Raw genomic sequence first — 24,392 nt, 5'->3', positions numbered from 1 at the left:
GAATATTTTTTGTGTTTGCTGCTACGTTAAGTGACAGTTTTACGAGGCAGCCGGCGAGTCGCGCAGCTCTTGGTCTGGACTGATGCATTGGCAGCGATTGCTCGCAAGGCGCATCCATGGAAAACAAAAGACTTAGGCAACGAACTTTTAAAATAATGGAGAGAAAAAAGAAAATTGTGGAATCGAGGTGGCAGATGGGTCCTGGTTATTGGTTATTGATTTTATTGAGGACCTCCAAAAAAAAAAAGAAAATTGGAAATTTTGAACAGATTTCGTAACTAATATCAATTGCTGTGCTGTTCACAGACGTAAAAGAACGAGTCTTCTGAACGCCAGTAAGGAATTCTCGGAATTTGCGTTAAACCTAATAGGAATCGAACCGAAGCAGAGGAAGAAGGCGCGCGCGAGCACACAATCAAGCATCAGGTAGAGCAGGTAAGAGACCAGAATTCAGAACCCTGCAGCAACAGCATCCCATCCTACACTCTGAAAGGCGCTAGTTCATAGCAACAAAACACCAGCGACACGACAAAGGGGAAGTAAAACGCAGCTCCAACAACAAAATTCCAAAAAAAAAACACAGAAGAAAGAAAGAAAAAAAAAGAGCTAAAGTAAACGACAACTAACCATAAGAAAAATGACCAGCGATAATTTTAATTTGAAACCAGTTTCTATGCTAAACAACAAAATTTCACAAAGAGACGGACCCATAGAGACACACAGAGAGAGGGAGAGCCTGGATAGAGAGTCGAGGCAAAAGAATTTCTTGTTCTCGTGGCCAAGAAGTGAGCATAAACGCGATAAGAAGACCCAAGAAGGAGGCGCGCGATGAGGTATACAAGTTGGAAGGTATGAGTCGCCGCCGGTGGCTATTGAATCTGGTTTTGGGCTTGGGATTGAGATCGGGATCTGGAAAGAGAGGAAAACTGTAGAAACAGAGAGACCGAGAGAGAGAGAGAGAGAGCGAGAGATTCGAACAAGAAAATGAAAAACGAAACTGCAACAAGTGAAAAATGTGTGGCAGGTAGACTTGTTGAATAGCAGGGGGATTGAGGGTGAGGAGTAAGGGAAAGAGACAAGCTACCGCATTTGGCACGTTTATGACATGCGGGCGACTTGCAGTTGCTCATTCTCTCTCTCTCTCTCACTCAGTCTCTGGCGATCGCTCTTTTGCCACTGCTCTCTCTCTCTCTCTGTAAATTTGTCTCTATTTCTCTCTCTTGGCCTAAACCTGTCAGGCGGCTTTTCCAAACAGACAGGGACAGGCTCCCGCTATGTTCATAATTTTTTGTTGTTTTTTTTTCTTTTTTTGGTTGCAAGTTCTTCTCAGCTCCATCCACAGGCCAGGCACAGTCAGTCAGTTAAGTTGCGACCACTGAGCGAGCCAGAAATCGAATTGTCTGCGGGCGCGCGGTTTCGAGTGTTTTTTTCAAAAATCTTTCAAGAAAAAAAAGATATAAGAAAAAAGAATATCAAAACAAAAGTGAAGGTGCGTCCAACAAAGAATAAAAATATATTGTTAATTATTTTAAACCAAAATCTAGTGGAATATACAAGTAAATGCATACAACTGCAGCTGGCCAATAGGCCTATGTGTGTGTGAGAGTGTGTGTTGCTTTGGCAAAATTTTATAAGTGAAAAATTCCAACAACGTTGCAGTGCAACAAGCAAGCAAAAAAAAAAGAGCTTTAAAAAATGAAGCAAAACACGTTTTGCTAAAAGAAAAAATAAAAAAAAGAAGATAAGAAAAATAAATAAAAAGGAAAAATATGCTGCTGCGTATAAGTGTATGTGTGTGTGTGTGCCAGTGTGTGTGAAGCCAAAGAGTGTGCGCCCACCAACACTCCTCCAAAATGCATTTGAAAATGTAAAGAAAATTATGGTACGTTTTTCAAATTGAAATCAAATGTGGATACAAAAAAAAAAAAATATAGTCAGATAATATAGTAACATTTTTTTATTTTTTCAATATGTGGGCGTTTTTTTTTTTCTTAATTGTTTTATCCTTGATGTGTGTGTCTTTTTTTCAAGTGTTTTGTTGTTGTTTTTATTGTCTTTGTGGTTACATAGGTTAAAGACAAATACAGTTTCTTTAGTCTGTATTCAGTTTACGCCTACACAGAGATCACGAATGATTTTAATAAATACATTCCATTGAAATGATTGAAAGGAGAGACAGACGGTGAGAGAGGGGAAGATGGAGACAGCTCGAGAGAGAGAGAGAGAGAGCAACAGTCAAACTCTCAAATGAGATTAATTGTTGAATTATTATAAGTCAAAGCCAAAGCCAACGGTAATGTAGGCAGACTTAACTGAATAAAGGTTGGCCTTTGTCTCTCCCTCTCTCTCTCTCTCTCTCTCTCCATCTCTCTCTCTCGCTGTCTCTTATCCCCCTCCTTCTGGGCCCTGATTTCCTCGATCTCTGCTCAATGTAATGTTGTGGTTGGGGAGATATTGGGAGGCTGTAAGTCAAAGCCCCAGCCAAGTTGAGTTTCGATCATAAAACGACCCGCACACTGAACGCTTGCCACGTAATGGCTAAGAGATTTCTGTTTCCTTCACTCAGTTACTTAGCCAACATCAAAAATGAAAAGCAAAGATATTCATATACCATAATCTACATATATTAATGAAACAGATTCCTTGCTATAGGCAAAAGGAAATGTTTATATATTTATGTGAACAACAAAAACAGAAAACACGTTTTTTTGCCAATGAGTGAAAAAAGTGATTAAGCTCAAATTATAATAAGGATCCTTATTCGCCTGTGAACGATGACGGTGATGAAGAATATATTCTGACTAGTAGTAGTAGTAATATGGATGTTTGTATATACTTTGCTATCTTTTGGTATTTATGAGCTCTGAAAAATAGCCCGCATAACCATCAACATCATTGGATATTAATGGGCATGGAAACCAGATACATATAATACATGCATACGACTATATATATACATACATATGCATATCCCCATATATAGTATGGAGTCCGTCCACTATGGCACCGCGATTGAAAAGTGTAAAAGAGATAGATAAACAAGTTAGGAACAATATGCATACATCAATCAAATAAATGGTTTTCGGTTTTTGTTGCTTTTTTCTTTCTTTTTGTATCTCTTTCTCTCTGTCCCTTTGCATGTTGTTCAATGTGGGAAATATTTAAATTTCTGTTGAACTCAAAGCAATTTCCAAAAAAAAAAACTCGAAAATATTTAAAGTAAATAAAAAATGATCCTACAAATAAAATGAAAATTATGCAAACATTTCAATTTCCGTTGAAGCTCAAAAAGAAAAAAAAAACCTTAAAAGGAAAACAAATTAGCTTATAAAGTGAAATTTCCTTTGAGCTGACTGCAAGTTGCAGTTTGTTTTTCAATTTTCTATTTTGTCTCAGCTTTTGACAGCTCTTAAAAATGAAATTAAACGCTAATCTCATATCTACTTATAGTACATACAATTCACGAACTAAATATTAAACAAACTAAACGAAATCCATGCAAGAGGATAGATTATATTCTATATCTTACATCCGATTGCTTTTAACACAAAAATTACTATTCCATGTTCACACAAATAAATCAATATTCAATTAATTTACAGAATATTTGAATTAAAGATTCCCTTAAACAAGTCACGCATAAATCAATATTCGATATTTTCTATAAATATTTAAGGAAAGGCGTTTGAAAGGTTTATTTTTTGTTGTTTTTTTTTTAGAATGTTGCATATTACTAATGCAAATGGAATTCCAAATGTAGACAGATGGAAACCCACTTATTCTCCTGTTATGTGCTACAAATAAAATATCTTTGATAAACAAAACAAACCAACAAAATCCGAAGAGAAATAGACAGAGAGAGAAAGATAGATATAGAAAGAGAAAGAGCGAGAGGAGCTAACAACTAACAATACCATTAGAGCAGGTAGATTTTAAAGATTAATGAACGGGTTCGGCTTCAGTTTTTGAAAGCTTTCAAGACACCAAAAACCGAAACCAACAACAAAGACAGCTTCAAACAGCAAGAACCACAATAACAACAACAACAAAAGCAACAACAAATTTACACCACAGTTCATCTACATGGGATACACAGATAGATACATAGATACAGGTAACAAAAAAAGAGAAAAAAAAAACAAGGTGGGACCGCAGCAACCAACATACATTCTGACAGAAACTATATTATATGCTGCCTGTCATAGCTTTTGTCTAGTTAGTATATCTAAGGTAACCAAGGGTATACTAGTTCCACCTGACAACTCATCTACATAGACTCTAAGAGGGATAGGGGTTAGCTTTTGGTCGACTACGTGCTCTAGTGTTGGTCCATTGGATCATTATTGAGATCTCTTATATGATTTTCAAAAGAAAAGAAAACAACAACGAATTGTTTCTTCTTAAGACCTTTTGTCTGATATTCCTATATATGTATGTATGCATCTGTATATTGCGTAGGTATAACTATATATGTATGTATACATATATGTTTCTATGTTTACAAGCTGTTGCCCAGAAGACATTAATTTAGTCTAACACTGACACGCAGTTTTAAATGGAAATTCTCGGGGTTTCGTCTTTTTGTTATTTCAAATTTCATATTTGATTAATCGGTGCCGCCTCTAAATTTGATTTGATTTCTTTTTTTTTTTTAGTTTGAGTAAGTAAGAGGGCATTAGCATTCAATCAATTTGAATATGTTGTCCAACTTTTTTATGAATATGGGTGGGAAGATTGAAGCTTGGATTGCAGTTGGTTTCCACTGAGTACTTCCAAGTTATTTTTACGGTTTAACGCTTTTATTGCGAACATCAATTTTCTGCTCGACGAAGTATGAAAGTGGCTACTAGAGTGTGAGTGAGAGGGCCAGAGACATAGAGAGAGAAAGCGAGCATTATGAAGTATTGTTAATTGAAATTAATCAACAAATTCCACAAAAATTAATTGGATTTCATTTGTTTTATTTTTTCTTTTGCAGAAATCTCATGAAAAAATGACGCAAACGAAAATGCAGACAAAAAGGAAGTGCCACAAACAAGGAAAAGATAAAGAACAGCAGCAAGAGAGAGACAAGAAATGAGACAATTGAAAAGAAAACATTTGTGTGAACTAATAGATCGTAGTGAAAATATATCGAGAACGCGAAAGATGCAGTCCCATTTGCTGCCAACTTCACTACTTCTAATAGTGTTCGCCTTGGAGTTAGCGGCAGGATCAGTGGCAGCATTAGAGTCCTCGCGCATCGAGTTGCTGGCGCCACGAGGACGCAGTTATGCCACAACGTATGAGCAATATGCCGCCTTTCCGCCACGTCGTCGCAGCTCATCGCCGAACGGAGGAGGATCGTCGGGGGAGATGCAATCCCGGGCCGTGGACACTAGTGCCGATTTCGAGGTGCTAGAGGGACAGCCTCGTGGCACTTTGGTCGGTTTCATACCGACTAAACCAAAATTTACCTATCGCTTTAATGAACCACCGCGGGAATTCATACTGGACCCCATAACGGGCGAGGTGAAAACGAATGCCGTGTTGGATAGGGAGGGCATGCGGGATCATTACGATTTGGTCGTGCTCTCCTCGCAGCCCACCTATCCCATCGAAGTGCGTATTCAGGTCTTGGATATTAACGATAATGCTCCAGAGTTCCCAGAGCCCAGCATTGCGGTCTCGTTCTCAGAGAGCGCCATGGCTGGCACTCGATTGCTATTGGATGCCGCCACCGATGCAGATACTGGGGAGAACGGTGTGACCGATCAGTATGAGATTGTCGATGGCAATGTCGATCATAAATTTCGTCTGGTCACCACCACAAATCCCAGCGGGGATACGTCCTATTTGCATTTGGAGACAACGGGTAACCTGGATCGCGAGTCAAGGGGCTATTACAATTTGAATATATCAGCGAGAGATGGGGGATCACCGCCTCGAATGGGCTACCTGCAGGTGAATGTAACCATTCTGGATGTGAATGACAATCCACCGATCTTCGATCACAGTGATTACAGTGTCAATCTGAATGAGACTGTGCAGCCAGGTACTCCGGTCTTGACTGTAATGGCATCCGATAGTGATATGGGTGATAATGGAAAGCTGACCTATTATCTGGCCGAAACGGAGCATCAGTTCACGGTGGATCCTGAAACGGGTGTTATTTCCACCACAGAGCATCTGAATTGCCCTCGCACCAGTCAAACGAGTGGACTAAAGATTCAAAAGAGTTGCGTTTTCACCGTGTTTGCTCGCGATCACGGCTCACCACGTCAGGATGGACGCACGTATGTCACAGTCAATCTACTGGATACCAATGATCATGATCCAATTATACAATTTCAATACTTTCCACCCACCGGCAAGACGGCAACAGTCGATGAGAATGCCGCCAATGGCACTGTAGTGGCTGCCGTCTCTGTGATTGATTCGGATGATGGGCCCAATGGGGAGACCATCACTCGCCTGGTCTCTGGCAATGAGTTGGGTCACTTTCGTTTAGACAAGACTCCACTCTTTCACATAGTCCGTGTCAACGGAGTTTTGGATCGTGAAGAGATTAGCAAATACAATCTGACAGTGGTGGCTCTGGATGGCGGGATACCGGCACGATCGGCCACTGCCCACTTGATAATCGATGTCAACGATGTGAATGATCATGAGCCAGTGTTTGAGAAATCCGAATATACAGCAGTGCTTAGCGAATTGGCTCCGAAGGGAAGTTTTGTGGCCTCCATTGCGGCAACGGATGAGGATACCGGAGTCAATGCTCAGATTCATTATGAAATCTTATCGGGCAATGAACTCAAATGGTTTACCATGGACTCGGCCACAGGCCTCATTGTCACATCGGAACCCCTGGATAGAGAGGTGCAGGATAGTGTGGAATTGAGTATATCGGCACGTGATGGGGGACCGAATCCAAAATACGCTTACACCCAACTCAAGGTGACTATTCTAGATGAGAATGATGAGGCGCCACAATTTGGGCCGCACCAGCAGATCAATGTCACTCTTAGTGAAGACGCACCGCCTCAGAGTGTAATTACCACGTTAATGGCCACCGATCATGACCAGGGTACGAATGGATCTGTCTCCTATCAATTGGCACCCAACATGGAGCGTTTGTATCCCCAGCAATTTGCTATAGACTCCATAACAGGCCAATTAACAACGCGCCATACACTCGATCGTGAGACAATGGCGAATTATGAAATTCTGGTGATTGCACGCGATCAGGGAGCACCCATACCGCAATCGGCCACAGCTACTGTTTACCTCAGCGTGGCAGATATCAACGATAACAGCCCAGAGTTTTATCCCAAACATTATATCTACACGCTTAGCAGCGGCTCCGATTCGGAGAGGGGAAAGTCTCTGTTGAATGTCACGGCCACTGATCTGGACAATGATAAGGAATCGATTGCCTACACTCTCGAATCAGGTGGCGAGGGTCTCTTCCATGTGGATGCCAGTACGGGCTCTGTGCAGCTTCTCGCTGGCCATGGCCATGGCAGCGATCTAATGTCTCACTATAGGCTCACCATTTCGGCTCGCGATGCCGGCCAACGTCGCAGTGCCCAGGATGCCATTGTGCATGTGGTTGTGAGAACGAAAACCGAAATTCTTGAGTGCAGTGTCTCTAACCCCTCCTCTTATGAGTTTCATATTGTTGAGGATCACGAGTTGCAGCCACCTCAATTGGGTCGCGAGGTGGGAGTAGTACAGGTAAAGGGCTCTGCTCTGGACTACATCATCTTGCAAGGCGACAAAAACGAGAACTTTGCCATCGATCGCAAATCTGGACGTTTAACCACGGCACGACCCATCGATCGCGAAGCTCAAGCCAGTTATCAGTTAATCATATTAGCCAGCAGTCCCGATTTTTCCAGTTACGGCAAATGCCTGGTCCGCATTTCCGTTATTGATGTTAATGATAATGCACCCAGCTTTGCCCAGGATCTTCCCAGTATGTTGATATCAGTGCCCGAAAATACTGCTGTGGGTCAAGAGATCTATCTACCACGTGTCAGAGATCGCGACACGGGCAATAATAATCGCATTACCTACAATCTAACCCACAATCCGAATGAACTATTTCGTATTAGCTCAGTCACGGGAGTATTATACTTGCAGCGCCCCATACGTTCGGAGCCAAACTCCATTTTAAGTGTCGAGCTAATGGCCACAGATGGAGGCTCTCCTCCGTTATTTGGTAAGCTCTCGCTCTCGATAGCCATAGTCGATGTAAATGATCATACTCCAGTGTTTGATCACACATCGTATGAGACCTCGTTGCTGGAGTCCACAAAGGTGAATGCTCGCTTCTTTGGACTGGCTGCCTCGGACAGCGATGTGGGTGAGAATGCTCGCATTTCGTATTCCATTATTGAGGGGAATGGCGATAAAGTCTTTGGCATCTTTCCCGATGGCTATCTCTTTGTACGCTCTCCATTGGATCGTGAGGAGAGGGACTATTATGCTTTGACCGTTGCCTGTGAAGATGCTGGTTATCCATCGCGTTCCTCCCAGGTGCCAGTGGTTATTCATGTCCTCGATGAAAACGATAATGCGCCACAGTTTACAAATAGCACGTTCACATTCAGCATTCCGGAGAACGCACCGGCTGACACCTTCGTGGGCAAACTCACGGCCGTGGATAAGGATATTGGACGCAATGCCGAACTGAGCTTCTATCTGGCCACACAGACACAAGACTTTACCATTGACACAAGAAACGGATTCATCAAGACCCTACGATCTTTTGATCGGGAAGCATTGGTCAGCAAAATGAATGATGAAGATCGGCGAACTGGCGGTGGAGATGGCAATGTAAATTATCTAATACTGGATGCCATTGTCCGAGATAATGGACAGCCGCAGCGGTTTCAAGACAAAGTCAAGGTCAAGGTGATCATCACAGATGTCAATGATAATGCTCCAGAATTTCTGCGTGGTCCCTATCATGTCACACTGTCGGAAGGATCACCGGAGGGTACACACATTATACACATCTTCACCCAGGATGCAGATGAGGGTCTCAATGGCGACGTCTACTACTCTCTATTTAGTGGCAATGAGGGTGGGCACTTTAACTTGGACAGTGCCACAGGTCAATTGAGTTTGGCCCGCCATTTGGATAGAGAGTCTCAAGATTTGCATGTCCTAACAATTGTGGCCAGGGATGCTGCTTTGGTTCAACCTCTCAGCTCGAATACTACCATCACGATTGTGGTTTTGGATGAGAATGACAATGCCCCCGAGTTCACCCAATCGAGCAGTGAGGTTTCCGTTCCGGAGACCAGTCCTATCGGCACCGAACTGATGCGTTTTCGTGCCAGTGATGCGGATCAAGGATTGAATAGTCAGGTGGTGTTTAGCATAACAGCGGGTAATCGTCGCGACACCTTCCACATTGACAGCATTAGCGGCAGTTTGTATCTACATAAGTCGCTGGACTATGAGGATATCACCAGATATTCTCTAAACATAACTGCCTCCGACTGTGGTACTCCATCACTGTTCACTACTCTACTCTATAATGTTCTGATTGTGGATGATAATGACAATGCTCCCGTTTTTCCAAGCACCGCAATTGTTCGACAAATCAAGGAGGGAATAGCCCTAAAGACGCCAATAGTCACAGTAACGGCAGATGATCCCGATTCGGAGTTAAATGGCAAGGTCACTTATGCCATTAGCAAGCAGGAGCCAACTGAAGAGCGCACAGGAGGTGGAAGACATTTTGGTATCAATACCGAGACAGGTGTCATTTATACTTTGCGAGAAATTGATCGAGAGTCGATTGACACCTTTCGCCTCACAGTGGTGGCCACCGACAGAGCATTGCCGCCACAGCATCAGTTGTCCACGGCCAAATTGGTCACCGTCATTGTGGAGGATATCAACGATAATGCTCCGATTTTTGTCTCAATGAACGCAGCTATTTTGCCCATCAGTGGCGGGAATGTGATGCAAGTGTTGGCTCGTGATGCCGATTCCTCAAGCAATGGCCTGGTCACCTATGAGATCGTAGGAGGTCAGCACGATCATTTTCAACTGCAACGCAACACCGGGCATATAACGTTCCGTCCTCCAAGTTCAGCCGCTCCACGGGAAATTCGCTATCAGTTGGCCTTAAAAGCCACCGATGAGGCAGTCCAGAGCGAACGCAAAAGTTCAGAGACATATATAACGATCATAACTCCCGGAAATACCGGACAGGATGTACCCGTATTCGAGCAACATGATGCCATCTTTGGGTCGGTGTATGAGAATGAACCCATTGGCACCAGCATATTGACGGTGACAGCGCATCTGGAGGGCACCGAGATCGAGTACTACATGACCAACGTAACAAGTGAACCCGGATCGTCGGGGCAAGTGGATCGTCTCTTTGATATTGATGCCAAATTGGGAATATTATCGACAGCAGTCGAATTGGATCGTGAAGCTGGTTTCGATAACTACGAAGTGGAGGTCTATGCCATCGCATTGGGTGGACAGCCGCGTACAGCGCACACAAAGGTAAGTCTTGCCTTTTCTTATGGAAACAAGGGCTCTTGGGTCCTTATCAGAGCAGGTTGGGATGCACTAATGCGCTTTTAATGTCTTGCGCTGATATGAAATGTTGATTACATGAAAGACAACAGACAAGACTCACACACACACACACACACACACACACACTCATACAGGGCGGTAGCGAAGGGCAGGAGACAGGAGGCAGTGTCTCGGTATGCATGCAAATTAACAAATACATTGGCACAGACGATGCGCTACTGAATGAGTAGACAGACAGACAGTCGGAGAGATGGAGGGAGAGGAGACGCACGGACGAACCAGGACCACGACCCATGAAGCCGTAGGGATAAAATTATAATAAGTTGCTTCATTGGCAGATGCCTTTAATTATGGCCATGATGGCAGGGATCCAAGCTCTGATTTCTACTCCTCTGTTTGTGTAGGGCATTTAAGAGTCCAAGAAAAAAAAAGAGACGCAGAATAAGAAGAAGAAAAAAACCTAAAGCACCTTTTACTGGTTTTAAAAGAACCAGTCATTGCTTCTCTCTTTCCCTCTTTGTGTTGGCCAGGTTAGGTGGACTGATCTCTCTCTTTCTCTCTCTCTCTCTCTTCTGTATGCGTAGGTATGCCAAAAATGTGCTCATGCAAATGTCTATAGTTCCAGTTTCTCTCTCCTTGCATCCAAGGAGCTTAACATACCTACATATACCTTAAAACATATATACATACATATATATTCTTGTTTATCTGTATAAAATGTTCCGCTGTCTGACCCTTGCGTGCGAAGAGTGTTTCAATCAATTCATGGCTGCTGCATTGATTTAAAACGATTGCCATGTTTTCCTTTCTTCTGCGTTAATTTTTGGAAAAATATTTCTTCATCCGTTTCCAGCCCAAGGCCCATTACCATCAATAAATGCTTGCCAATAAAACCAGGCTCAACGGAAACCAAGAGAAATGTATAGAATTTAGAATCAAGTGGAGTGAAATTTTCTAAATTGCTGACAATCGCCACAATTAGTTCAATCATCTACAAGTCGTTATTAATTGAGTTTTAAATGCTTTTGATTGTGTTGCAAGTACAGTGAAAGCTTCCATTATGGCAAGCCGTTTTGAGTGGACATAAAATGGCCCTCGGGCAATGCGTAGACTAGTTTCATCTAAGTGAACTTTCTATATACAAATTCCTCAGGCTAGAGATCACCTTATCCCCTCGTTTGTCACTTCAATTATACTTTTCTATAAATTCGTTTAAGTTGCTGTCGTTTTTGAGTAGTCCTTATAACTAGAATGGCCACCAATAAATTTATCAATTAAGATAACAAAAAATATATTAATTTTGTCTGCCTTTCAGTTTTGAAAACTACCACAGCCAAAGACATTAGATTTTGTACAGAATTTATTTAACACTTGTGCATAAAGTTTGGAGAGATTTTTATTCCAAAAAAAAAATATATAAAATGAAAGCCCTTTTTCAATTAAAAAAGGGAAAAATTGAAAATAAAATTCCATATGTCCACAGATTTCTGCTTATTGAGAGGTTTCATTGTTCACTATTCACTAATCGTTATAGCGACTTTCCACTGCATAGCTTGAACCGCCACACTAGCTGAACAGCACGATCCTAATTTACTTAACTTAACAAGATTTATTCCCTTAACGTCAGTGGAGCATAGTTTATGGTTTAGGTAGTTAAGCTGAGCTACACGCACAGGTACAATATCCATTTCGAAATTGTGTTTAATGTGTGTGACAAAAAAAGTATGTGTAACATGTCGTTAAAAATGATCTGAACATAAATAAGTAGAACATGAGCCAGAACAACTAAGATGCTGCAGTGTGAAAGTTCATAGTCTGTCTACAATGGATTCGAAAGAGGTCAAGATGAGGAATTACGACACAAGGAGAGAAAATTGCGAGAGAGAGAGAAAAGCAGAAAACATTTTGACGCAACTCGATTTGAAGAGGCCATCTAACTCATTGAATATATACTAACATATACTCGTACATACATATGTATATATGAACGAGGTGTTCTTGAAAACTAAGATTTCATATCGGGCCATAAAGTGAATGTGATAAAATTTGGTATACAGATTTTTATTCTTAATTAAAATTTAAAACTAATTGGTTTTCGATTCCAATTGATTCTTAAGCACTACTTTACTTGAAACTAAAGTAGATAACAACACCGTTCAACTAGGTTTATCAAATAAAATATTCCTTTTCAATGTCTCATAAAGTCAATGTCCTTAATATTTTAAACTAGCCAAATTGGGAAAGTTACCTCATGAGATTTTATTGTGCCTTTGCCCTATCGATCCAAAATAAACACACTTCCTAAAAAACGATCTTTAATCAATAAGTTATATGCAGTTCTGCTTACTGAAATCAGTGTTTCAATTGAGATACTTAGATACAAGTCTTCCAGGAATTACTTTAGTTGACGTTTATATAAACTTGTTTTGTCTACCTCATCTTCAGAATTGTACAGTAAAAACAAACAGTTCTAAAATTTAATTTTTATATCATAAAATTCACCGTCACTTAGAAATCTGCTATCCTGGGGAAATTACCACAAGTGCTGGTAAAATTAAAGTTTTCTTACTTCCTAGACACACCTCGCACATATGAACATATAATGTATATGTAGGTAAGCGCATCCGAACCAAATAAGGCTAGAGAGTTGTATATTAGGCCCCAAAGGCCATAGCATGCGTTTTATTTTTCGATATGGCTAATTTATTTATTACATACACACCGTACACGTACATTCTACATGGGATGCGGTCTTTGGAGTGTGTCCTTTACTCTGAATGAGTTGGACAACAAGTCTGTTAGACATGAGATTGACACAAAAATGGACATCAATAGTCAGTTTACTTATGGGTCAACGAGCAATGTGTGTATGTGTTGTGTGTGTGTGTGTGTGTGTGTGTGTGAGCGAGTGTGCGCTTCTTTTCAATTTACTATTTCAATTTTTGCAGGTCAAAGTGACCATTTTGGATAAGAACGATAGTCCACCCGAATTCCTGGATATGCCATTTGCTTTTAATGTCAGCGAGGATCTTGAAATTGGACACACCATTGCCACAATAAGAGCCCAAGATCCGGACACTTTGGGATCAATCACCTTCTCGCTAGTCAGCGGTCATAATGGAAAATTCCTATTGGAGCCGACAACAGGAAATCTGATATTGAACGATACATTGGATCGCGAAACAAAGAGTAAATATGATGTACGGATTCGAGTAAGCGATGGTGTTCAATATACAGAAACTAATATAATTATCGAAGTAAGTTTTTGCATCACATGTTGTACGATATATTCCCCTTACAATAAGCCACAATATTTTGTTTTTAGGTCAACGACACCAATGATAATCCCCCCATGTTCGATGAGACTGTTTACTCCTTTGACATACCAGAGAATGCTCCAAAAGGCTTTCAAGTGGGCCAAGTGGTGGCCACAGATAACGATCTTGGTCAGAATGGTCTAGTGTCATATACAGTGGTGTCCGATTGGGCCAACGATGTATTCAGCTTGAATCCGCAAACGGGAATGCTGACACTGACAGCTCGTTTGGACTATGAAGAGGTAATTGATCGAAATGAAGTAACATCGGAGGAGCTTTTCACAAACTTCTCTCTCATTTTGTAGGTGCAACATTACATATTACTTGTACAGGCTCAGGATAATGGTCAGCCCAGTCTATCGAACACAATTACAGTCTATTGCAATGTCCTTGATTTGAACGATAATGCACCTATTTTCGATCCGATGAGCTACTCAAGCGAAATATTTGAAAATGTTCCCATAGGCATGGAGGTGGTAACTGTATCCGCCAAGGACATTGACTCGGGTAAGTGGAACACTGATTATTAGTAAGCGAATATATTTGGATCATAATCTCTAACCCCCTCTTAGGTAACAATGGCCTCATTGAGTACACCATAACTGCCGGGGATGACAAAAATGAGTTTGACATCAGCAGCAACGGAACTATACGTACTCGCAGGCAGTTGGATCGGGAACAGCGTGGTTCCTATACGCTAACAGTTACTGCTCGTGATTGTGCCGATGAAATGGCCTCGTTCAACGAAATCGAAGAGACACAGCTGAAACTAAAGTATCGTTCACCTCGACGGTATCACCATCAACTTGTAACGCCTCAGCAAGAGCAGCAGCAATACTTCTTGGCTCATCAGAAACAACAGCGACTATCATCGACGGTGCAGGTAAGGGAGAGTGCCTTCTTCATTGGGCCTAATTAATTAAAGAGACAACTTCTCTTATCGTTGTCGATTATCAGTCAATCAGTTGGCACTTAAAGGAAATCACATTTCTCTTCCTTCTCTCTAGGTAACGATCCTGATCAAAGATGTCAATGACGAAGCGCCTGTATTTGTTTCCGCAAACGAGACGTCGGTCATGGAGAATGTGTCCATTAATACGGTTGTAATGGCAGTTAAAGCAGTCGACTACGACGAGGGACGAAATGGCTACATTGACTATTCGCTCAATACCGACCAAGCAAATGCCGATAGCAATGACAACGACCTTCCATTCTCACTTAATCCCACCGATGGACTGTTGCGCGTAGTTAATGCATTGGATCGCGAATTGTGCTCCAGCTATGTTCTGAATATAACGGCACAGGATCGCGGGGAACCGCCCCAATCGACCACTACTCGACTGCTGATTAGAATTCTTGATGAAAATGACAATAGTCCAGTGTTTGATCCCAAACAGTATTCCGCATCGGTGGCCGAGAATGCAAGCATTGGAGCCATGGTGTTGCAGGTCTCTGCCACGGATGTGGATGAGGGAGCCAATGGAAGAATTCGATACTCCATACTGACGGGAGATCAGAACCATGACTTTAGCATCGGGGAGGATACGGGTGTGGTGCGTGTGGCCAAGAACCTAAACTACGAGCGAAAGGCCCGTTACACACTCACAGTGCGTGCTGAGGATTGTGCCATAGAGAATAGTGCTAGCGATGTGGCAGAGCTGACCATAAGTATACTTGATATCAACGATAATCGACCCACTTTCCTCGATTCGCCCTATTTGGCACGGGTCATGGAGAACACGGTGCCGCCAAATGGTGGCTACGTACTCACTGTAAAAGCCTACGATGCAGACACACCGCCGCTCAATTCCCAAGTGCGTTATTTCCTCAAGGAGGGTAATTCGGATCTGTTTCGCATCAATGCATCGACGGGTGAAATATCACTGTTAAAACCACTGGATCGTGAATCGCAGAGTGAATACATCTTGACCCTGGTGGCCATGGACACAGGCTTGCCCCCTCTAACAGGCAGTGGAATTGTGCGGGTTGAGGTACAGGATATTAATGATAATGGGCCGGTCTTTGAGCTTAACTCGTATCATGCGAGTATCGAGGAGAATCTACCTGTGGGCACTGTCGTCTTGCAGCCAAAGGCCACTGACAAGGATGAAGGGCTAAATGCCAAACTACGTTTCAACCTGTTAGGTGAGCATATGACTCGGTTCCACATCAACACGGACACAGGCGAAATTACAACTGCGGCTCTCTTGGATCGCGAAGAAACAGACACTTACCGATTGACACTTATGGCCCAGGATAGTTCAATTACCGAACCGCGGGCCACATCTGTCAACCTGACCATAAAGGTTGTGGATGTCAATGACAATGTGCCCCAATTTGATTCGAGCAATTACAAAATCGCAGTACCCGATAAAATGGGTCCGGACAGATTTGTGTTTGGCGCCAAAGCTTTGGACTTGGACGAAGGTGTGAATGCAAGAGTTCAATACAAGCTAAAAGGCCAAGATGAGCAATATTTTATTGTCAATGAAAAAACGGGTGTTATTAAAACTAAAATGCAATTGGAGTCTGGTACGGTCTATTCGATCAACATTCATGCCATGGATCAAGGAGAAATGCCGCAATCCTCGATGGCTCAATTGACAATAATGCAGCGACCTGTCGAACTATTTCCAGTCTACTCATATATGGCAAAGACTCAGTTCACTTTGTCGGAGGATGTGCCACCTGGAAAAATGATTGCCAAAGTGTCGGCCACTTCGCCGAAGAAAGGAGCAATGCGTTATGCCATAGCTGGGGGAAACTTAGGCAATGCCGTAAACGTAGATCCGACAAGCGGAGCTCTTACTGTTGGTAAAGATGGTCTGGACTATGAATTGGCCCATCAATATGAGATCTGGGTGGAGGCTTCTGACTCTGACATTAAGCCAAGTCTGCGCAGTGTGATGTCCTTGACTATCAATGTGAGCGACGCCAATGATAATCCTCCCATCACGGAGAAACTCATCTATAATGTCGAAGTGCTGGAGGAGGAGTCGCCACCGCAAATGATTGTGGTAATCAAGGCCAGTGATCGCGATTCAGGCGATAATGGTGAAATAAGCTATAGGCTGAAGAACGATTACGAAGGGACTTTTGAAATAAACGAGGATTCTGGCGAGATTTACACTACGATGCGCCTAGATCGTGAAGAATTGGCAGATTATGCTTTGGTCGTTGAGGCAGTGGATCAGGGTGTGCCCCAACTGACGGGTACGGCTAGTGTGATGATCCATTTACTTGACAAGAACGACAATCCACCGAAGTTTACTCGATTATTTTCTCTGAATGTGACGGAAAATGCAGAACTTGGCAGTTTCGTCATCCGGGTCACATCCTCTGATCTAGATCTTGGAGCGAATGCGAATGCTAGTTATACATTTAGCGAGAATCCTGGAAACAAGTTCAAGATTGAGCCTCAAAGCGGGAACATAACAGTGGCTGGACATCTGGATCGAGAGCAGCAGGATGAATACATTCTGAAGGTTGTTGCCTCCGATGGAGCTTGGCGGGCGGAGACACCCATTACTATCACCATACAAGATCAAAACGACAATGCCCCGGAGTTTGAGCACAGTTTTTATAGCTTTAGTTTCCCCGAATTGCAGCATGCGGTGGCCTTTGTGGGACAGATCATAGCTACGGATCGGGATAAACAGGGACCCAATTCGGTTATCTCGTATTCGTTGCAACAGCCATCTCCAATGTTTTCCATCGATCCAGGCACTGGTGAAATATTCAGCAAGAAGCGCATCGAATACAAGCGGTCCCATGAGGAGAATATTTATGCACTTACCATCTTGGCCACCGATAATGGAAAGCCCCCGCTTTATTCGGAGTGCATGGTCCAGATCACTATTGTAAACTCAAACAATAGTCCGCCGAAGTTCGAGCAGGCCGAATATCTTTCGCCGCTTCCGGAGCACGCACGTCCGGGTCAACGTATTGTACGTGTTCATGCCACCGATAACAAGAAGGACTCAGGCAGTAACAACGAGATTGACTATGCCCTGGTTAGTGCAAATCAAAGTGCCTATTTTGGCATTAATAAGCACGATGGCTGGATAACATTGGCCAAGCCTCTGCTGGACGTCTTGCCCAATTCACGATTCGAGCTCACTGTTAAGGCTATTGATCGTGGAGTTCCACCAAAATCAGATCAGACCCGTGTTGTCATTATCGTTACGGGTGAGAACCGTCATACGCCAGAATTTTCGGCACGTAGGTATCAAGTTATTGTGCCAGAAAATGTACCTATTGGCTCCACAATAATTACAGTGGTTGCTACGGATCCAGATTTGGGACCAAACGGCATTTTACGCTTTGGCATTTCTGGTGGCAATGAGCGACAGGACTTTAGTGTGAATGAACAAACGGGTGCCATAATAATACAACACGCTCTCGACTACGACCTTATTCAGGAGTATCATCTAAATATAACTGTCAGAGATCTTGGCTTCAAATCGTTAACCGACACGGCCATCCTAACGATCATATTAACCGATGTAAATGATAATCCCCCAGTATTCAATCAAACTGAATATCATAGCTACATTGCCGAAAACAAGCCAACAGGCACATTCGTCTTCCAAGCCCATGCCACGGACAAGGATTCACCCAAGAATGCTATCATTCAGTATGCATTCCTTCCAAGCGGCACAGATCGTCACTTCTTCAGTGTGAATTCTACCACTGGAATAATATCATCGGCAGCCATCTTCGACTATGAGGAGCGACGCACTTACACACTTCAACTGAAGGCCAAAAATCCCGACTCAACGATGGAGAGCTATGCCACTTTGTATATTCATATTCTCGGAGTCAACGAATTCTACCCACACTTCTTGCAACCCGTTTTCCATTTCGATGTCTCTGAGACTTCCCCGATAGGCTCATCGGTAGGTGCCGTCCAAGCCACAGACAAGGATATGGGTGAAGATGGTCGAGTTTACTATCTGCTTGTGGGTTCTAGCAATGATAAAGGATTTGGCATTAATACGAACACAGGAGTGCTGTTTGTTTCGCGGCACTTGGATCGCGAAACCCAGAATCGGGTGGTGCTGACTGTTATAGCCAAGAACTACGGCAGTATTCGAGGCAATGATACGGATGAGGCACAAATAAACATCTCCATACAAGATGGCAACGATCCGCCTGAGTTTATTAAACGATTCTATACAGCGAGTATATCGGAAGCAACTCCAATTGGCAGTAAGGTCACTACAGTCAAGGCTATAGATAAGGATGTACGACTGCAGAATAACCAATTCAGCTACTCCATAATTAACGGAAATCTCAATCAGAGTTTCCGCATAGATGCACATTCGGGAGAGATTAAAACTGCAGCTCTGTTGGATCGTGAATCTATAGCCCATTATAATCTGATTATAGGAGCAATTGACACGGGTCTGCCGCCACAAACAGGCAGCGCTGAGCTTACAATTACCATCACGGATGTAAATGACAATGGACCCACTTTTGCACCAGAGGCTCTTCAAGGCTATATAGCTGAAAACGAACCGCCTGGAACATCAATCATGACCCTCGCTGCCACTGATCCAGACTTACCGCATAACGGAGGACCCTTCACATATTATTTGAAGGGAGGTCCACACAAGTCATGGCTAAGTATTGACAAAGTAACTGGATTAGTTAAGTCTACTACTAGCTTTGATCGTGAAGCTACACCCACTCTGGAGGTCATTATTGAAGTGGAGGACAGCGGGAAACCACCGCTAAGAGCCACACATACTTTAATCATAAATGTTCTGGATCAGAATGACAATCCGTCGTCATCTCGGAATGTTCAGGTGCTTGTTGGTATCTTTAATGGTGAATTACCTGTCAATATCAAACTGGCCGACATACATCCCAACGACTTGGATCTGGTGGGCGATTACAATTGCCGCTTGCAATCTCAGGGTCAAGTTCAATTGATTATTCCGCGTGCCTGCGATTTGTATTCCACTTCCCAGACATCTCCAATGGATGCTACATTCAGCTACACTGGCAACGATGGTAAACATGGCGATGTGAATTCAAAGCTAACCGTCGACTATCAACACTTCGACAACCTGACACTAGTCAATACGGTATCCATCATGGTGCGAAATATGACAGCGTCTCAGTTCCTGGCACACTACTACCGATCTTCGCTGGAGATGCTGAAATCACGCTTCACTGAGGACATATTCATTTACAGTTTAGTCGATAATCCTGGTAACTTTAGCAGTCTAGAAGTTCTTTTGGCGGTGCGTTCTTCGAAGCTGAATTACAAGCCATCGCGTCAGGTTATCGATCGCCTGCGTGAGAAACGATCAACACTCTCTGAATTGCTACAAAAGGAAGTAATCATCGGCTATGAGCCCTGTAATGATGAGCCCGGCCTCTGCGGAAATGGTGGACTATGCACCTCCGACTTTCGTTTGACCGATGATCGGCAGAGCTATCGCATCATTGATAGCCCGACAATGGTTTTGAGTGGGCCTCGCATTTTCCATGAATACAATTGTCGTTGCTCCGATGGTTTCTCCGGCGAACAGTGTCACAGGCGACAGGATCCCTGCCTGCCCAATCCCTGTCAGATGCAAGCCCAATGCCGTCGTTTGGACAACGACTATCAGTGTGTGTGTCCGGCCAATAGGGATGGCAAGCAATGTCAACGGGAGCGAAGTGATGTTTGCTTGGGCAAACCCTGTCACAATGGCGGCAGCTGCCAGCGAAGTCCAGATGGATCCTCGTACTTCTGCCTCTGCAGACCTGGCTACCGAGGCAACCAATGCGAAAGCGCGGCCGATTCATGCCGTCCCAATCCCTGTCTACATGGTGGTTTGTGTGTCAGCCTGAAACCTGGCTACAAGTGCAGTTGCACGTCTGGACGTTATGGACGTCACTGCGAGCGTTTCAGCTACACCTTTGAGACGCTCTCCTTTATGACTTTCCCGGCTCTGGATGTCACAACCAATGATTTATCCATTGTGTTTGCCACAACTAAGCCAAATGCACTTTTGCTTTACAACTATGGCTTTCAAAGCGGTGGACGATCAGACTTCATAGCACTCGAACTATTCGACGGACGTGCCCAGTTCTTGTCGGGTGGAGCTCGCACTGCCATCAGCTCTGTTTCGACGGGCAAGAACCTCTCAGATGGAAATTGGCATAAGATAACCGCTACCCGCAATGGCCGTGTCATGTCTTTGAGTGTGGCCAAGTGCTCTGAAGATGGAGATGTATGTGCCGAGTGCTCGCCAGGCGACTATAATTGCTATGCAGACACAGTTGGTCCCGTGGGGTAAGTAATCCTTACTCTTACTGCATAGTCAAAAACTAATCCATTCCATTCTTTTGCAGCACTCTTAACTTTAACAAACAACCGCTTTTCATTGGCGGCTTAGCCTCTGCGGATCCTGTCTTGGAGCGTCCTGGGCAAGTGCATAGTGACGACTTCGTGGGATGCCTGCATAGTGTCCATATAGCAGGACGGGCTTTGAACCTTAGCACACCACTCCAGCAAAGCGGCATTCGAGCTGGTTGCCATCGTCAAATGTGTCAGCCTGCTTTAGCCAGTGAGCGCTGTGGGGAAGTGGGCCGTTGCATCGATCGCTGGTCAAGTGTGTTGTGTCAATGCGCCGGCAAGGGCCAATTGCAATCACCGGATTGTATAGAGTCCCTTGAAGCAGTCACTTTAAGTGGTGGCGCTTATCTAGAGTTCAAAATCTCCGAACTGCATCGTCGTATGCAACTACTTGACAATTTCTATAGCAAAAACAATGCCTGGTCAATGGGCAGTGGCCTAATGCGACAAAGGAGGAGCCACAATATAACCGCAGCTTCGCAAATCTATGAATCACCTAGAATGCTTAGTCTTATGTTCCGTACTTACAAGTCACATGGATTGATTCTCTATTCGGCTACCAATCAAATGTTTACATCGCTTTCTCTTAACAACGGAAAGCTGGCCTATTACTCCAGGAATCATTTGATTATCAACATGACAGTAGAATCAGAGAAGCCCCTTAACGACGGACGATGGCACAATGTAAGTCTACTGAGTGAGAGTCGCAGTCTACGCGTAATCATCGATGGACAACGCGTGGGTGACGAACTAGACATTGCCGGAGTGCATGATTTTCTAGATCCCTATCTGAGCACTCTCTCTCTTGGTGGCGGTGCACCATTAATGGTCGACGAATCGAAAGTTTTCAGTGGTTGCATAGCAAACTTCACCATAAACAATGAGCTGCAGCCACTGAATGGATCTGGCAGCATTTTCCCAGAGGTCCGTCAGCATGGAAAAGTGGAGTTGGGATGTAGTCGAGACAATGGCATCGATGCCGCACAGGTAGCCGATCCTTTAAGTATAGGCTTCACCTTGGTCATTGTATTCTTTGTGATTCTGGTGGTGGCAATCTTGGGTTCATACGTCATTTATCGCTTCCGTGGAAAGCAGGAAAAGATTGGAAGCCTTAGTTGCGGAGTGCCTGGTTTTAAGATCAAACATCCGGGTGTCTCTTTGCCTCCTCAAGCCCAAGTTGACCATGTGTTGGCCACAAGAAATTTGCATACCACAGATGCCCCAGCCCCGCCTGCCAGTGACCCAGCTCAGCACCTGCGACCGTCTAGCCATCATCTTGTCGGTGTTGGGTCAGAGCATTTGACGAAAAAGTTCAAGGAATTGCCCCCAAGTGCCCGGCCAGATATAATTGAAAGAGAAGTGGCACCGCCAAACCCTCATCCCCTACACCCTGGTCTCATCGATCATGTTTCTAGTTCTGTGGACTTGGGCTCAGAATATCCGGAGCACTACGACTTGGAGAATGCCAGCTCCATTGCGCCATCCGATATTGACATTGTGTATCACTACAAGGGCTATCGTGAGGCCGGAGGCATGCGAAAATACAAGGCTACCTCACCACCGTCCGCCTATACGCACCACAAGCATCAAAATGCTGCCAACCAGCCACAGCAGCACTGTCATTCGCCACGCACACGTGCCCCTCCGTTTGTGCCGCCCAGTCAGAGTCAGGGTGTGCCATCGTCTACAAGTGTCTCACGTAGCACGCATCAGAGTACTCCGCTGGCCCGTTTATCGCCCAGCTCTGAGTTGAGTTCCCAGCAGCCGCGAATTCTGACTTTGCACGACATCTCTGGCAAACCATTGCAGAGTGCTCTGCTGGCCACCACATCGACCAGTTCAGGCGGAGTGGGCAAAGATGTCCTGCACAGCAATAGCGAACGCAGCCTAAACAGTCCGGTTATGTCCCATCTATCTGGTCAAACTGGCGGAGGAGTCCCGCCACCACAGGTTGCACCACCTCCCACTGTAGCCATGGGTCTGACTGCCGAAGAGATTGAACGACTGAACGCACGGCCCCGCACAACATGTAGCCTGGTGTCTACCCTAGATGCTCACAACATCGATGTGGACGCCCATAGTTCTACCTCGACGGATGAGAGCGGCAACGATAGCTTTACTTGCTCAGAGATTGAGTACGACAACAACAGTCTGAGTGGCGATGGCAAGTACTCAACCAGCAAGAGCAGTATCCTGGATAGTCGCAGCCCGGTGGCACGAGCCCTCAGCGGTGGTGAGACGAATCCTCGGAATCCCAGCAGCGTGAAGACCCCGATACCAGCTCATGCCTACGATGGCTTTGAGTCTTCGTTTCGCGGATCGCTTAGCACACTGGTGGCTAGTGATGATGATCTCACTAACCATCTGAGTGGCATTTATCGCAAGGCAAATGGTGGCAATGGAGCAGCTTCGCCATCGGCCACCACTTTGGGCTGGGAATACCTCCTCAACTGGGGTCCAAGCTATGAGAATTTGATGGGCGTCTTCAAGGATATCGCCGAACTACCAGATACAACAACAACTTCTCAGCAGCAACAACAGCAGCAGCAACAGCAATCCCCCCAGCAGGCCGCATCCACGTTGCCCCTTCGAATACCCGCCAACAATAACAATGTAAAGAAAGCACCTCCCGAGGAGTATGTGTGAGAGGAATACTAGAAAATACTCGTAAATACGTATAAAAATCTATATGTGTAAATTTTAATGTGTAATATTGTAATAACTTTTCCCTATACACACATAAGTTAAGTTAAGTAATGCCATTTGAATTTCGGAATGTACAACGAAAACGTATCTGTATTTAGTACAACTTACAATTGCAACGCCTTGTATCAAGGCCAAAGTAACAGCAACTAACTAAACGCATCATTTTGACTGATTTGAATGCATGCATTTTTAGCCAACATTTGTCATTTCGTTCGATAGCTAATAGGTTTTTCCCCCTTTTTGTGTAAATTTGTGCTATATTATGATAATAGTATGGACTATATTTATTTGCCATTTAAGTACCTACATTTTAATAAATCCATAATTTCTAACTTATTGACCTAAGCCCTCACCTCATGACAGCTCGTTTACACAAAAATCTACTAAAGATCCAATAAAGTTTACAATTTTCATTTACAAATTACATTCATGATGAAATGCGTTTTACATTTTCAGCCAAGTTG

The 24,392-nt window shown here is 43.8% G+C and overlaps 1 protein-coding gene across 1 annotated transcript; it reads left to right on the top strand.

Moving 5' to 3' along the window:
- Positions 1–1,789: 1,789 nt before the first annotated feature.
- LOC6644335 (cadherin-related tumor suppressor) lies at positions 1,790–24,352 on the top strand. The gene is made up of 8 exons (XM_002066622.3): positions 1,790–1,882; positions 4,979–10,515; positions 13,500–13,808; positions 13,877–14,110; positions 14,174–14,375; positions 14,441–14,751; positions 14,876–21,159; positions 21,219–24,352. Exons 2-8 carry the CDS (start codon positions 5,077–5,079, stop codon positions 23,866–23,868), a joined length of 15,429 nt encoding a protein of 5,142 aa, XP_002066658.2. The 5' UTR covers positions 1,790–1,882; positions 4,979–5,076; the 3' UTR covers positions 23,869–24,352.
- Positions 24,353–24,392: the final 40 nt, after the last annotated feature.

Source organism: Drosophila willistoni, assembly GCF_018902025.1.
Source record: "Drosophila willistoni isolate 14030-0811.24 chromosome 2R unlocalized genomic scaffold, UCI_dwil_1.1 Seg167, whole genome shotgun sequence".
In the NCBI taxonomy this organism is placed as follows: Eukaryota; Metazoa; Arthropoda; class Insecta; order Diptera; family Drosophilidae; genus Drosophila; species Drosophila willistoni.
Note: the sequence above shows the minus strand (reverse complement) of the source record. Positions and strands in the feature narration are given on the sequence as shown.